Below are 16,977 nucleotides of genomic sequence, written 5' to 3'. Positions count from 1 at the left end.
AGAGAGAGAGAAGGGGCAAGGGGAGGGGCAGAGGGAGAGGGAGAAGCAGACTCCCTGCTGAGCAGGGAGCCGGATGTGAGGCTGGATCCCAGGACCCTGGGATCATGCCCTGAGCCAAAGGCAGACATGTAACCGACTGAGCCACCCAGGCATCCCTCTATCCTATCTTTTGACCGTACTCTTAGGAACATGAAAAATCTTGCCCAGAGCCCTTCTAATACGGTTTGCAGCCACAGCCCTCAGTGCCCGTTATTCCAACCTAGCCACCCACTTATGTTTGGGCATCCCTGAAAACATCTAAGATATAAAACTAGAAATGTTCTTATTTACTACTGTACCACCACCATTAATCCCACAAAATCTCTTCTTCTTCTTGATAGTGCCCCATAGCCCTTTGACTCTTCTACCACCTCTACCTGGTTCCCCAAGTTCGGTATGCAGCCTGGGACTCACTACCAGTTATTTCAACAGTGTAATCGATACTACTAGACATGCCTCAGCATCCTTGTACCAATTTCCTTCCTCAATCTTTCAACTGAGTTATGTCAAAGACAGCCCCAGTCATATCACTGCCCATATTCAAAACATATGTAGTTACTCCTCATATCCTATTGAGTTAAATATAATGTTTAACAAGGTAAACAATATAGAGTTCAACCCTTTCTCCAGCCTTTTCTGACTTTGTCACTTTGTCCATCCCTATGCCTCTCAACATAAGAATTCCCCCAAGAGTCTCTTCTCAGTCTGCACTGCTGTCCCTGGCAACTCACCAGACCTTGGCTCTACCACTTACTAGCTGAGACCCTAAGCAAACTAATTATCCACTTCAAGCCCGGTTTCCTCAACTGTGAGCTTGCTCTTGTAGACTAGAAATCTTTCCTATCTTTAGACCTTCGTTTCTAATGGCAGGATTCACCTGCATCTTCTTAAATCACTGCAAATTAACACAAACTCTCCTGTTCTCCCCTAAAGCAAGTATTTCTCCTGATGTCAGATTTTGTTAATACTACCACCAGCCTCCTCCCTTGTACCAAAACAGAAAATCTGAATTGTATTTCTCCACTTTTTCCTTGTTTCCCCACCCCCACCTCCAATCAGTTAGGCGTCTCTAGCGATACCATGTGGTACAGCAAGGTAGGAGCCGGGCTCTGGAGCCAGGGGGCCAGACTGGAAAGCAGGCTCTACAAATCACTCTGTGACACGTCAGTAAATGAGTCCATTCATGCCGTGTGCTCAGAACAGCACCTGGCACAGAATAAAGGTCTTATGATTGCTCCACAAATTCTCAATTTTAGTTGCTCCTCTCACTTCACCTTCCCTCTACACCTCAGTTCTTCTCAACCTCAAGTGGGTATTAGAACCCAATGCCCTGGTCATATCCCAGATGAATCAAATCAGAATCTCGGGGAGGGGTGCCTGGGTGGTTCAGTCAGTTGGGCGTCAGATTCTTAAATTTGCTCAGGTCATGACCTCAGGGTCATGGAATCGAGCCCCACATAGGGCTCCACGCTGGGTGTGGAGCCTGCTTAGGATTCTCTCTCTTCCTCTCCTCCTCCTCCCTCCCCTCCCTGCTGCCAGCTCACTTGTGCGTGCGCGCTCTCTCTCTCTCTCTCAAAAAGAAAGAATCTCGGGGTGGATTCCAAGTCTCTGTTTTGCGTGTGTGTTTGTGCACGCACGCGCGCGTGCATGCACAAGCACACACCAAAGTTCCCTGTGTGAGTCCAGTGTGCAACCAGGGTTGAGAATCACTGCTATAAGAGCATCTCTTTAAGTTCGACATCTCTCACTAGGACCACAGTCCTTAGCCTGGAACATGGATGCCTGGGTCCCACCCCCGAGATTCTGATCCAACCGGTTTGGAGTGCAGTCTGAACACCGGGACATTTTAAAGTTGTCCAGGTGATGCTAACGTGGAGTCAGGTTTCAGAGCCCCTGACTTCCTTCTCTACCCAACTTTACCGCCCACGTTACTGCCAGATTCATCTTCCATTATGGCCCCAGTCCTATCATTCCCCACATCTGAAAATGTGTAATTATTCCTTATTTTCTATTAAATTAAACATAAGCTTCTCTTCCCATAAAGAGTGGGTGTCTTTGAATCAGTCAGCTATCTCAGACACTCCTCCACCCATAACTTCATTCAATCTGGTCAACTGGCTATTAACCAATCACCCATATTCTTTTATGCCTTTGTTCTCCCATTAACCTTGATCCAATGTGCCTGGCAAAATCCTACCCATCCTTCAGGGTTCCTCTCGAGTAACAACTCTTCCTCAGAGCCCTTCCTGATCTCCCTGTCCAACAGCAGAAAGCAACACTTCAGCCCTGAGTCCCCGGTGGACCCCAGGCCAATGTCAGGAGTAGAAGAGGCACTCAAAAAGTTTCCAGTAGTGTGGCTGCCATCTCCTCTCTAGGTTGCCTGTGGTGACAACATCCAACTCAAGTGCTCATGTACACCCACTGCCAAAGTAAGTCAAGGATGCGACTCTGTCAGGCAATTATCAAGGTCAGTGGGGACTCCTGCAGAAATCTTAGTGGTTAAAGAACAAATGTAGTTCCTTTGTCTCAAGTCTGCGATAAGCTCCCCCTTTTTTTTGGATGAGGAATTAATATTTTCTAACCTCATTTCTAAAACACGAAGCTTAACTAACAACAGTAGGAACAGAAGGTTCTAGAGGATGAATTACGACAGTAAACAGTGGATATAAAGGGGCTCCAGAAGCAACCAGCAGAACTGTGTACAGAATAGGTATGGAAAGGCAATGGAATTAAGTTCAATAGAAAGTGGGGGGAAAAGTCCACGCCCCACCATAAACATTTTTTAAGGAAAATCTAAAGTTGGTTATCCAGAAAAAGGCAATAATGTTTGGTTTTAAACTATAAAAATCCATCACTCCTCTTGTCAAGATCCTCCTTTGAAGGAGAGTGCCTCACTTACACATGCATTTCCTCCTAGCAATGGAATTCTGCAGTGCCTGAGATTATTTCAAACCAGTGAAGGACAATATGGTATGATGCTTACTGACTCCTCTAAATGTGTGAGCAACTGAATGATCCATCTGAAAGTTTGCCTTTTAAAAGCAAGATAATGTAAGTGGATCCTTGGGATGTTTGACAGGGGTTTTAGAGAGAGCGAGCCTGGTGGGGGGAGAATGTGAGCAGATTATATAAAGTCAGAGAGTTCTAAGGAGGGAGACGCACTACCAGGGTCAGGGCGTTCTAGGGTCAAAAACTTGGAAAGAAGACAGAGAAGTTGGGCTGTCTCAAAGGATAATCAGAAAATAATTTTCTAACTTTTGTTTCTGCTTAAGGATTGGAGAATTTCATTTTCATGAACTGCACTGAGAGGGAGAATCCCAAATATTCAGAGTCTATCCCAACTTTAAGCTGCTTTGGGAATCTGGAACAGCTTTGTCTGATGAAATCAAGAATCCCAGGGCACCTGGGTGGCTCAGTCGTTAAGCGTCTGCCTTCGGCTCAGGTCACGATCCCAGGGTCCTGAGATCGAGCCCCGCATCAGGCTCCCTGCTCCTCAGGAAGCCTGCTTCTCCCTCTCCCACTCCTCCTGCTTGTGTTCCCTCTCTCGCTGTGTCTCTGTCAGATAAATAAAATCTTTAAAAAATAAATAAATAAATAAATAGAAAGAAAAAAAGAAAAAAACATGTTAAAAAAAAAGGGGGGGGGGCGCCTGGGTGGCTCAGTTGGTTAAGCGACTGCCTTCGGCTCAGGTCATGATCTTGGAGTCCCGGGATCGAGTCCCACATCGGGCTCCCCGCTCCGCGGGGAGTCTGCTTCTCCCTCTGACCCTCTTCCCTCTCGTGCTCTCTATCTCTCATTCTCTCTCTCAAATAAATAAATAAAATCTTTAAAAAAAAAAAGTAATCAAGAATCCCAAGTAATCCCAAGTGGTGTTCTGCTGGGAACACAGGAATGGGAATCACAGACCAAGAGCCCAGGGCCTTCTATAAGCAAAGCTATTTTATTTTAAGATTAATGTTGGGGGCGCCTGGGTGACTCAGTCGTTAAGTGTCTGCCTTCGGTTCAGGTCATGATCCCAGGGTTCTGGCATCGAGCCCCGCATCACATCAGGCTCCCTGCTCAGCGGGAAGCCTGCTTCTCCCTCTCCCACTCCCCTGCTTGTGTTCCCTTCTCTTGCTGTGTCTCTCTCTGTCAAATAAATAAAATCTTAAAAAAAAAATTTTTTTTAAAGATTAACGTTGGATAGGTTTTGGGTCCAGGTTAACTGGCTCCTCAAATCTATGCTTAGTAACACCTTGTTAAAATTCATTCTCTAAAACAACTCTTTCAAAAATGGATAACCAAGCCTGCTTAGCTAGCTATGTTACCCTAATTAATTAGATGCCCTAGATGGAAGAAGAAAAAGACTAATTTAGGCTGAACGTGCCTGTTTGGAAAGTGGCTTATTAGCAAATAGGTAACACCTGCAGACTTCAGGAACAGTGGCTCCCAGAGAAGATTCAGGGCTCTTGAGAGGAGAAAAGGGACTGAAGTAACACAGAGACGAGCTGCTGGTGATGGATGGTCCTTCCCTTTGGCTCTGGGATGGCCTGTAACACTTGTTAACATGCGTGTCTGCAGTCCAGAGGTTTTATTTTATTACTACTGATAGGAAAGATTAGAAAAACTAGAAAAAGATTATAAAAATAATCAAAACTGACAAATGAGCTGCAAGGGGAAACCAAGAACTCTTAGTTAGCACTAGGGCACGTAAGTGTGTGGGCATACATGCTTTCAAATTTCTTAAACAGAGATGATTTCATTAGCTGTAGGTAAGACATCAGCCCAGTTTTCTACCAGGGCAGTGAAAGGGAGGGGTGGCTGCAGACAGGGACTGGCTTCAGATCCAGCTTTCCTGTCAAACACACCCTGCCGGCCATGGCAAAGTTTGTCCTTTCCCCCTGCCTTCTCCTTCCTTGAGGTCCCAAAAGTGGCTGCCAGCCTGAGGGCCGTCGTCCCAGGCCTGCAGTTGTTGGGTCGGCATTCTCTCTGTACCCCACCCCACCCCAGCAGAACTTCCAGAGAGAAGAGAGAAGGGTGTGACGATTTATCCTCTTCCATTCCCCCAGAGTTCAAGTGCACTGCATTTCAGTAGCACTCTTCATGCCCTTGGACAGTAGAGCCACTCAAGACACTGGACAGTGGCAACAAAGCTGCAAATATTCAGCACGGCCCAGACATGCTCCTATTTCCAGGACAGAGATCTTCCTAGTGTTCTCTGAACATTGAATAAAAGGATCCAGAATGACAGTATACACTTAAAAAAACAAAACAGGCTCTAGACATATACTTTAAATATTAAATATAGTGTTGGTAGACTTTTTAGCCCTCAAGGCCACATAGTGTACCATCAGCCATCCTGCTCCATTCTCTTACTGTTTGGTTTTTTTTTTTTAAGACTTTACTTATTTATTTGAGAGAGAGAGAGAAAGAGAACGAGAACGAGCGGGGAAGGACCAGAGGGAGAGGGACAAGCAGACTCCGTGCTGAGTGCAGATCCGGATGCGGGGCTTGATCCCACGACCCTGAGATCGTGACCTGAGCTGAAATCAAATGTTGGACACTTAACCAACTCAGCCACCCGGGCACCCTGCTTGGTTCTTGTTTTACTTGCAACTTTGCTTTGCTACTTCCTTAGTTCCTCAGTATATATTTATTTGATAGTTATTCTATTTCCTATTGCTGGGATTAACTACATGGGATCTAGCCCTTTAAGAGGGAAGAAAATATCCCAAAAGTGACCAAATAGGGGAAGCACCCTAAAGGTTTGGAGGAAACCTGAGAGGAAAGGTCTGTTACCCACATACCACAGTCCCAAAAAAGATGGCTCCAAACAACCAGACAGCTTTAAGAAAGAGATCTGCACATAGGTGGACTGCTTTCAAACGCATGATGGGTCATGAGGGAAGGCCGGTTAGACTAACACCAGGCCATCTACTGAGGCTTCTTCCTCATTGTCGCTCACTCTCCCACAGCAGAACATGGCAACCACACACATCAACAAGTATGAAGTGATGCTGACAAAGAGTGAGCTTTTTTTCTATTGGAGTCTGGAAAATAAAACCACAGACAACTGGAAGGGGTTGGCTGCTGCTTTCAAGGGAAGCTCTTGAGAAGAAAAGAACGGGGCAGTGTCCAGTCAATTTTTGGGGAGTGAGAGGGAGCACTGGCCCTGAGCAGGCGGAAGGAACCCCCTGAAGCAGCAGCATCTGAGCTCAAGCTCAGCCAAAGGGGCCAAGTCCACTGAAGTGATGTGAGGACTTGGGGGACAAAACAACCTCTACTAGGTTTCTCTTCTATCCAACCCAGTCAAAAGTCTTTTCTGATTATCCACCATACTCCTGGCCCTGGGCTATGTTCTGGAGATACAAGAAGAATTAAATTATAGTCCCTGACCCTGAGACTTCCTAGTCTAATGCGGAAGCCCCCAGATAAACTCGCCATCACGATCCAGCAAGGCAGACCCGCACACTCTCTGGCACATAGCTGACACACTGTGTATGTTATTTGGTGATCCTGTTTTAATCTGTCTTCCCCACTAGAACATCAGCATCATGAGCACAGGGATCTCTGCCTGTTCTGTTCAGTGCTAGAGCACCAGCACATAAAACGGTGTCTGGCAGAGTGCTGTGTTGGTGCTGTATAAACATCTGTGGAATGACTGGATGAACGAATTTCAACCAGTTGTCTAAATTCAGAAACTGAATAAGCAACTTGGTAAACGACATAAAGGGTCATCCTATGTTCATGTTCACACAGGATGGACAAGCAGGCTTGCCATCTGCAAGCCCTACACCAAATGCAAGAAATACAGAGCCGGACAAATAGACATGGGTCTGAACTCTAAGCTGGTGAGGCCAACTGCAGAGACTTTTTCCTTTATGACCACCAAACATACTCTGCTTCCCAACACCTCAGCACTTTGCTTTATGTATGTGGAAAATGAACTAGAATTCACCCATATGAAGCACTTTGGAAGAATGTCTTAAAGCAAGTTCTGAAACATTAGTCGAAAGTGTCACTTAACAATATGCAGGGTGGTGGGGGAAAAACAAAACACTACTAGGAAATATAAAAAAATGTGCTGGCACTCCAGTGAAGGGGGCAATCAGGGGGCTACTGAGGCCATTATTATTTCTACTTAAGAGAGACTTTAGGTTTTTGACGCAAGTATTCCAGGGAAGAGGAGACCGTTTAAAATGAGTTACTTCCTTTCATTGTAGGGTTACTTTTTTTTTTTAAGCCTCCTATTTCCTTCCCCCAACACCGAACTCCAGTGACCAGGCTGATACAGTATGTTTCATCATACACAGAATGTTCCATGCATACACATTAAAATGGACTCCAGCTCTGTTGCTAAGAAACTGCAGAAGGAAAGGCTTTTCTATCCTCTTCATTTATAAAATAACCACTTTGTCTATGGGAGAACAAATGTAATCTCTCAAGTCCCCTTGTGTCTTGTTCTCATTTTTTTAAACGCAGAGAAGGATGATGGAGGGCGGCTGAAAGTGTATGCTATCTCCATTTGTTTTACACGCCCTTGAAAATGAGATGGAAAACATGGTTTCAATAACCAACCACTGTAGTGTTTGTTAATCTTTCAAGCTGAAGATTCTCCCCAATGCTCCCCCACTTCAAGCAAAAAAGAAAAATGTCCCCTAAAAATTGCTCTTTGATTTTAAAACATTATCCTAAGCAGCGAAGAATAATTTAGGGAATGCCTATATTCAGTGTGGAGTTACTTCTCAGGCCTCTGTGCTGCTCCACATCACCCTTAGGCCTGAAAAGGGACAGGTACACAAACATTCGCATACACATGGAGCCCAAAGAACAGCACAACTTACTGCTGGCTTTAAACAAAAATACCTAACATCAGGGCTAGGGGATAAGGAACTTGAGAAACATATGGGTTAAAGAAAATGCAAAAAAGAACGACCTTATTTAGAAAAACAGGCATACCACCTTCTTTGACCACAGTTTACAGAGGAAGCCTAGAAAGCAATAAAGCCATGTATGTGAAAGGCAAGGTCACTGCTGAATTTGTAGATTTCACCCAGAGGCAACTTCTATTGACATCAAATACTGAAATAAATTTTTGAAATATCTCTCTCTTTCTAATGCTTGGCCTATCTCATTTACTAAAGGATTTTACAATACATTTCTCTTTACCGGTTATTATACAGTAGACCATTTCTGCAAACTGACAAAATTGATTGCCTGACACCAATCTTCTGAACATATAATTGATTTTTAATTCACTGTCTCATTGTCAAATGGACTTGACAATAAACTTCACTCTATTCACACTATCGACTTGTTTAAAAAAGGGTTTGATTCAAAGGCTAATGGGTGTCAATCATGGGAAAAATAGTCAAATTTCATTAATACTTGAAGCATTACACAAATTTACCTGTATCTACATTTTCCTCTTTATTTATTTATTCTTAAAGACTTTATTTTTTAAAGTAATCTCTATACCCAATGTGGGACTCAAATTTACAACCCTGAGATCAAGAGTCACTTGCTCTTCCAACTGAGCGAGCCAGGCACCCCTACCTACATTTTCCTCTCTTAACACTAAAGGACTTATTTTTGCCATGGACCATAAGAACACATAACATGAGTGAGTAATATGTGTATTGCTTATGTATAAATAAATAATATGCCAACATTTTATACTTCTCTTACCTTTCCTATTCTCATATCTCAGAATTAAGTTATTCCTATGAGGCAGTACCAATGAACTTAAAATTAGAGGAAGGTAATAAATTAAGAGAAAAAGCTACTTCAATTCTTTTTTTTTTTTTTTTGACAGAGAGAGACACAGCGAGAGAGGGAACACAAGCAGGAGGAGTCGGGGAGGGAGAAGCAGGCTTCCCGCGGAGCAGGGAGCCCGATGCAGGGCTCGATCCCAGGACCCTGAGATCACGACCAGAGCCGAAGGCAGACGCCCAATGACTGAGCCACCCAGGCACCCCAAGCTACTTCAATTCTATTTAAAATTTACTAAATGCCTATTACGTGTTACACTAAATACAGTATTATCTCTATTTCAGGTTCCAGGTGAACTATAAACATTCTCAGATTAAGATTTCTTGCGAAAGTGAGAATTTCAATATGATTCAATTTACATAAGTTTACAAATACATCAACCAATATAGGTACATGAACAAAGACACAAAGAGAGCTTGAAACCAGGAACGTGAGACGGTAGTGAGGTTTCAACCCTCCTTTAATGTTTTCATAATGATATTCCAACAACAGAGAAAAGTCACATAAAATTTACAAAAAAGAAAAAAATGAATGGGTTCATATTAGATGACCTACAGGATCTTCCTATCACCTACATTTTTTGAATGACTATATAAAATGCTCAACAACTCTGGAAATCTGACCATTCCTAAAAATCAGTATCATATAATTAAGGCTTCCCCTATACTGAAAATATAAAATTTAAAACTAAACCCCAAGATTATGGACACCTTAAAACTCACAGGATTGTAACTGTAGGCTGAGGGCAGCTGGCTCTCTTCCCCCTTGCCATTGTTTCCATCTCTGCTTTCACCTCCACAACCTCCTGCTGCTATTGGACCTTAACTTTGGTTCTGCTGTGGATTCCATTTTCTACAGCTGCCACACAAACAGTAAATAAAAATCATTGTATTTTTGCCCCACTAAGCAGCTCTGTCTTCTGGCACATCCAGATGCCTGGCTTAAAAAGAGTGAACAATGAAAACAATGTTTACTCGAGCAGACATTCAAAAAAGGGCCTAACAAAGGCATCTGAAGATGCTGCTGGGAGACACCATGCAGACAGCTGGTGTGTCCCGTGGAAGTAATTCCTTGACCAGCCACACGGGTTCATTGGTTTACAAATATTCAGAAAATTAGTTTGCCGTGCCATGTCAATTTTGAAAGAAGAATTTTCATTTATATTTATGATAATGCTGAGCTTTAAACTGAAGGACAGTTTAGAGGTTTTAAAATTTATGAATTTGTAAATCCATGTACACGGCCAACTAAAGTTTACCACCACACCACGGATAGACTAGCTATGGATAAAAATTTTAGAAAGTATTTATATCTATGTTGTTCACTCAATATATTACATCAAAATTGGTATAAAATATTTAAAGGGAAAATCTATTTCCAGATAAAAGTTACAGTTACCCACAATGAAATGGAATGAATGCTCTGCAGGAATACCATAAGCAACAAAACCTCTACCTTATGGAACACCTGGAATTTTGCTGAAAGCTACTTCAACATGAAAATAATTTCCAAAACAAACACAGCCAAGTGGATGGGAAGCAAAGGGTGAAGTGCACGGCTCAGTGGAGCACCCAATCTTACAACCTTGCAAGTGAGGCCAAACTCCCCAAGGAAAAGGCAGGCCCTGAATTTTAAAAGGAATTCAATTAGCATCCCCAGTATTTCCATATCAACAGCTGAATGCTAATTAAGAGCACAGCATCAAGCAGCAATGGAATCCCAGTGCAATAAGCAACAGCACAGCAGCAGCAAATGCGACCTTCAGCTCGCATGCATAAATAAGCAGAATTAATAACTACCCGAGCATGGAAGGGTGACTTAATCTGTTTCGATTAGGTGCAGTTCAGCCTGCGGCCTTTGTGTTATATTTAAATGTGTTCATCATGTTTAATTAAAAACCTAATAATCTAGAGTTTCTTTTACTTTTTCTTTTCTTTTTTGTTTAAAGTTCTGATCAGTATTTTTCTCCTCTTTCTCTCCATAAGTTCTACTGATTTAAATGGCTTCCTGAAATGGAATAATATTTTTAGCATAATGTAAGTGAAACTGGCTGTCAGTACAACTCCCAGATGCGGCAGCCAGCCATCTACTTTGGCTCCATCCAACCGACCTAGCATTTCTTCGAAACGGCCTCTCTGATCTGACCTAGTGTGTTTAGCCTGAGAGACTGCCTTGAGCTAGCTACCAACATGTTTCTCAGTCATTCCACTAAAGCAGAGTTCAACTGCCAGTTTCTGGCCTAGAATTTGACAGAAACTGCCACAAAGCTGGCACCCATTCCACAAGATTTAAAGTGTCTCAGCCCCAAAGAAACTTCAGTAAGAAATACCATATCTATATACACACACAAGCTGTCATAGGAATCACTGAGAGAAAATGTAAAATGAAAGGCCTCCCACCGTGTCATTTTGAGGCCTAAAATCTCAAGAATTAGTGATTATCTGAAAGACATAGGATGAAGAAGTTGGGTGGTGTTATCATTAATAATATGGGAATTTTTTTCCAAAACTAAAACTTCTAAGGTCAGCTTGGGTGCATGTAAAAGTTTTTCTCTGATGCATAATTATTAACTATTATAAGTTTTAAAATGCTAGATTGAGGGGCGCCTGGGTGACTCAGTCGCTTAAGCGTCTGCCTTCAGCTCAGGGGGGAGTCTGCTTCTCCCTCTCCCTCTGCCGCTCCCCCTGCTTGTGCTCTCTCTCTCTTAAATGAATAAAATCTTTTAAAATAAAAATAAAAAAAAAATGCTAGATTGAGGACAATCTTAATTACGGTAAAGAATCCTTAAAAACAGTAATCTTAAATAAAGAGTTGTCAGTATCTTTCAAATCCCTCTTAGACAAAAACATTATTCTCTACCAGACACTATTCTCACCATCAGTTAAGTCCTCACTCTTAAGAAGTTTACCAACTAGGAGGGCAATCAACTTGGAAAAAAGCCGTGAGGAACAGAGCTGATGATGGCAGCAGGAGAAAGCAAGGGGCAGGCTGCCAACAAACACGGCAAGCAGCAGAAGCAGCTCAGAAGAGGGCGCGATCGTGGCAGGCTGGGCCCAGGAACTGTGCTGAACCTTGCGGGGTGCTGAGGGTTTGGTCCGGCAGCATCGGGAGAGACTCGTCTGGTCAGGGAGCAGTGCACCTGCCGGGGCCAGGGCAGCACAGGCTGCCTGCTCAGAGTACGGCGGGGGGTTCACGCTGGCGGGTGCTCATTCCACCAACCCTGGCACGCCTGTGGAGTATTCAGTTCATATAAACACAAAGAAAAACAACCTTGTCGACGCTGCTACAGTTTGATCAAACTGATATACTGGAGGCAATGATGCTTAAAAATAACTGAAATGTTATGGGGGGCGGTGGGGAGGAAGGGGAAGTAGGCCCATGTACTCATTTTAGTTGGGACACACTTGTGCTTTGCTTATTCCTGTGATTCCTAGGATGAGAAAATGTGGGGAATTCAACCAAAGGGGCACATATACACAGCAGGTTACATTCTCATGCCAAAACCAGCCCAAGGCAGAGGCCCATGAGTTTCTATGCCGGGTTGCCACATAAAGCTAGTCAAAGATTTGACTTGGATACGTTCATGAGAAGCTGCCTTCAGCCTATCAATTATTCAATCCTTCTTTCTCATTCACCTTTCAGGTTTAGAAAGTGAAGCTGAACTTCCTATAAAAAAGGGAAGCATTTGATCCCTGTGTTCTGCAAGGACTGGATGGGTGCCAGCACATTTCTCAAATCTCCGACCAAAAGAAGCAGCAAACATGACAAAAATGAGCCCGAATGACAAGGACTTATGCAGTTTAGGATCATTACCATGTACTCGGAATGTGCAGCACTTTGGAGTCGAGTTTCGCTTTTCAAAAGCAAGCCAGGCCTTTTCGGATGTGCAAGGCTCCCCTTTCTGCCTTGCAGGCTGCTCCAAGTCCCCAAGCAGCAGCAGCAGGGACACAGACCACACGGCGCCCAAGAGAAGCAAGTACTGCAGGAAAAGGAAGGTGGCTTTCTTTTAAGTGGGAGTCCTTAAATCCCAGAGGGAAGGACAGGCCTCGGGAGAAAGCACAGGGAGCTCCTGGCTGCTGAGGAGCCGCAGGGTGAAGGCGAGGGAGGGCCGAGAAGGGCGCCTGGTGCACGGGCACTGGCGGGGCCCCTGGGGGGACAGCCTTTCACACACTCTTTCCATCCTCTCTACCCCCTCACGTCTTTCTTCCACCAAGGCTGTTTGAGGAATCTTAAATTTCTATCAAAACTCTCCTCTCCTTCTCACAAAAACGGGTCCGCAGTGAAAAACAACATCTATCTGACTTAACAAAACAAATCACACATTTTTACGCTGCCACTATCTCAACAATAACATATGTTTAAGAAGTTTCCAACTCTTTACTGATCATGTAAAGCTTAACTTCAAAACAGCAACATGAACTTCCTCATGCATCTGATCAGCGGCCAGCGTTAACGGACTCCTGAAAAAGCTCTGTCCTACACCAAAACTTCAGGGGCCGCTTCGGCCCCTCCCTGTGGCCTCCTAGCCCACTTCTCCCCCTCCCATTTGCCGCCCCCAACACGGCCTTTCCTCAAACCCATCCTCTTGGGGCGCCTGGGTGCCTCAGTCATTAAGCGTCTGCCTTCGGCTCGGGTCATGATCCCAGGGTCCTGGGATCGAGCCCCGCATCGGGCTCCCTGCTCCGCGGGAAGCCTGCTAAGTCTGCTTCTCCCTCTCCCACTCCCCCTGCTTGTGTTCCCTCTCTCGCTGTCTCTGTCTCTCTCTCTCTGTCAAATGAATAAATAAAATCTTAAAAAAAAAAAAACAAAAAAAAAACAATCCTCTTGTCTCTGGCTCCAGTGTGCACCCAGGATCTCACCACTTCTCCCCAGCACTGCTGCCGTGCTCTTCAGTCCCTGGCCTCGGGCCTGGAAGCTCCCAATTGCCCCGAAAGCCCACTTGTGACTCAGGGGCCAGAGTGTGCCCCACTAGCAGACCAAGTCACCCCTCTGCTCAGAATCTGCCCATGCAAAGAGCAAGGCGCCGACCAGCGCCGACCATGGGTCCACAGGCCACACATGATCCATTGCCTGCCGTCCCCATCCCCCTCCAGACACATTCCTGCCTACTTCTTGACCATGCCAGGGCCCAGACTTCTCTTCCCCTGGCATGCTTTCACCTTAGGGCTCCTAATCCAAAAGCCTTGCCTCTGCACTAAGGTCTCTGATCAAATGGTTCTTACCAGGCCTTTCCTCAGCCCCTTACGAAAGATAGTACCTCACCCAGTTTATTCTCCATCCTCATTACCTACTCTATTTTCCTTAGCACACCTATGTACCACCACTTGACATATATTGATTTACAGATGGTATCTCCTCTTAAAACATAAGCCTTGTGAGGAGGGACCTTCTGTTCTTGATATGGCTCCTAACACAGCACCTGGCACACAATAAGTACTTAATAAATACTGCTGGCTGAAAAAACGAAAGAGCAAAATCAGGAAAGCACAGTTTCTAAACACTCTTTGTTAGCATATTTTAAAATACCAGCAACGAACTTACAATCGATATGTCTATCAGTGCCAGCCTTCATCTTAATTTCTTTCAGCCTAAAGGGCCAATGTCAAGCAGTAACACTCAGACACAAGACTGTATTTGCAAAAGCACAAGGAATCTGTAAGTCTTTTACGGCAATACCTTTCAGAAGTCACAAGATGGGGATGTAGCTTCATGAGCACTCGGTCTGCTGGGACAGGAATCCATGGGTATTCAAATCTGTATTTGTGGGCACATATCTTATCTCCCCACCTTCTTTGATGGGCCATAATGATAGAATGAATATGTAAGATCCACTGTATTTATATAATCAGGTCTATGCTTCCTGCAAGTCACTGGCTCCACTCTAGGATATGTATCAACTGGTTTAAAAATGCTTGTGTCTTAAAACAGGGAGGTATCAAAAGCTGGCTTGCTAAAACCTGCCAACCAACACTACCAATCTCTTCTCTCTTTCCATGAAACCTGAGAAAATCCTTCCCACTAAGCTCACTAAGATCAAGTCTCCCTGTACAATTATGATGCTTGAAGGCTCTTTCCTTTGACTAATGGATACGACAGACATTCCCCAGAGGGGCAGGGAGGGCACGCACTTGAGAAGCAAACAGCCCGGTGACCTGGCCACAAGGCCACTCCCATCTGCACTCACCACTTCATCCTCCGTCCAGCACTTTTCGATCAGCTTGGGCACAGGCTTCTTTACCAGGCGCTGCAGGGCTTTGCCAGCGTCATAGCCACTTTCATGTAGCTAAAACAACAACAACAATTTCAGTTAGTGAGGTGTGCCAAGTAACAGATCTGGAAGCTAATCAATAAAAGAGAAACCCTGCATTTCTTCCAACAGAAGAATCATGGAATGGGCACGTTCATCAGCAAGAGAATTCATTCTCCTCCAATCGCCCCCTGGCCCTAGTTCCAGCTGTTCTGGGAAAGGGAGGCAGGTAAGGTTGAGAACATTTTGGGCAGAACAGGAACAGGATTCAGAACAACAGTAACAAACACTTACTGAACATCTGGCCAGGCACAGTGGTGAGCACAATCCGTGTACTCATTATCTCTCCTAATCCTATGAGGAAGGTATTTTCTCATTTAAGCTTATGGGGTAGGAACTACAGTCACCCCATTTTATGGATGAGGAAACTGAGGCATAGAAAGGTCAAACAAAGGTGCTGAGGCACTAAACCAGCAGGCAGTAAAGCCAGGACTCCAGCTAGTGTGATTCCCACCCACTCTTGTCCCATTCCCCCCCAAAACAGTTCAAAGACCTACTGAATTATGTTAGTACCCTTTAGCATTTCTGAAGTCTTTCACTGTAGTAATTTCACTAAAAAAAATTTCAAGTACCTAAACTATAAGAGCTTTTTTTTTTAAAGATTTTATTTATTTATTTGACAGAGAGAGACACAGGGAGAGAGGGAACACAAGCAGGGGGAGTGGGAGAGGGAGAGGCAGGCTTCCCGCGGAGCAGGGAGACCGATGCGGGGCCCGATCCTAGGACCCTGGGATCATGACCTGGGCCAAAGGCAGACGCTTAAGACTGAGCCACCCAGGCGCCCCAAACTATAAGAGCTTTTTAACAAAACTCTGTTAACAGTGTACTAGCAGTACATGTGAATGAAAATGATGGTTTATCTACACACTCCTTCTAGGAGACTTCTCTCTCATCAAAGGTAATAAACTTCCTCCACTCCATATCCTTTCCAACCCCAGGCAGTGCCTGACACCACTCAGCCTCTCTGTCTTGCAAAGACATTCCTTTCTTGGTTCATGTGACCTCAATCCCCTTCTGAGTTCCAGAGTTTCAATTTGCAGACGATGGAATGAAGTAGCAGACAGAAAGATCCTCTTGCTTACTGTGGCTGTCCCTCCAAAATTCTCACTGGAAATCTGGCTCTCCTTTACAGATCTAGTATTCTGGCACAAGAATCCATTTTGGCTAAGACCTTATCTCCAGTGCCTAACGCAGTCTATAGGGTATGGAGATCTAACAGAACTACAGGTTAAATTAATAAAAAAATGCCTTCAACTATTGTCCCTTTGTAAACACCACCCAAATCTAAATCTCAGCTGATGTGAATTCATTTGGCCTTAAGTTGACTAAGTGCCTACTGCATTCCAGGCAATGTACTAGACCCCAGGCACACAGCGGTGAACAAAACAGGCAAAAGCATCCCTGCTCTCGTGGAGCAGACCTTCCAATCTTCTCACCTGCGCTTCAATCCCTTATTTGAACAATTCACCAGCATCAATTGCAAACACAGAACAAATAAGGTCCAAACCTTAGTAAGCCACGGTTTTTATTTCCAGGAAACTCGCAAACTCCTAGGGATGTGTTGTAGGGACACAACACATATGAGATGACAAGACTGACCAGATGATAGTAATTGCTACTACCTCGGTGTTAAGTAAAGAGCTAGAGACTCACAAGAGGAGAGACTGTTTCCCCTCGTTAGTAGAAGACTCATAAGAAGGACGTGCAGACTGCCTTCCTAGCAACTGCTACAGACCCAGGGCTGGGCATACAGTAAGCCTGCAGTAAATATTTGTTGAATAAATTAAAATAATATTTGAAACATACACAGCAAGTCCCTCTTCTAATTCAACTGCTATTAGAAGGGATATAACAAATACCCATTTTCATTGCTCAGAGAA

General features: G+C 44.3%; 1 protein-coding gene across 5 annotated transcripts in view; it reads right to left on the bottom strand.

Moving 5' to 3' along the window:
- RERE (arginine-glutamic acid dipeptide repeats) overlaps positions 1-16,977 on the bottom strand; it is a 411,621-nt gene that overhangs the window by 77,413 nt on the left and 317,231 nt on the right. For all 5 annotated transcript variants that reach the window (XM_028108513.2, XM_028108516.2, XM_028108514.2 and 2 more), the window contains one exon: positions 14,975-15,073. In XM_028108513.2, coding sequence (XP_027964314.2) covers positions 14,975-15,073 — 99 coding nt within the window. The remainder of the gene's footprint in view (positions 1-14,974; positions 15,074-16,977) is intronic.

The sequence above is a fragment of the Eumetopias jubatus genome, unplaced genomic scaffold, assembly GCF_037043125.1.
Source record: "Eumetopias jubatus isolate StellerSeaLion01/CBP00866 unplaced genomic scaffold, mEumJub1_p1.0 scaffold_4, whole genome shotgun sequence".
NCBI lineage: Eukaryota > Metazoa > Chordata > Mammalia > Carnivora > Otariidae > Eumetopias > Eumetopias jubatus.
This window is presented reverse-complemented; position numbering and strand designations above follow the sequence as displayed.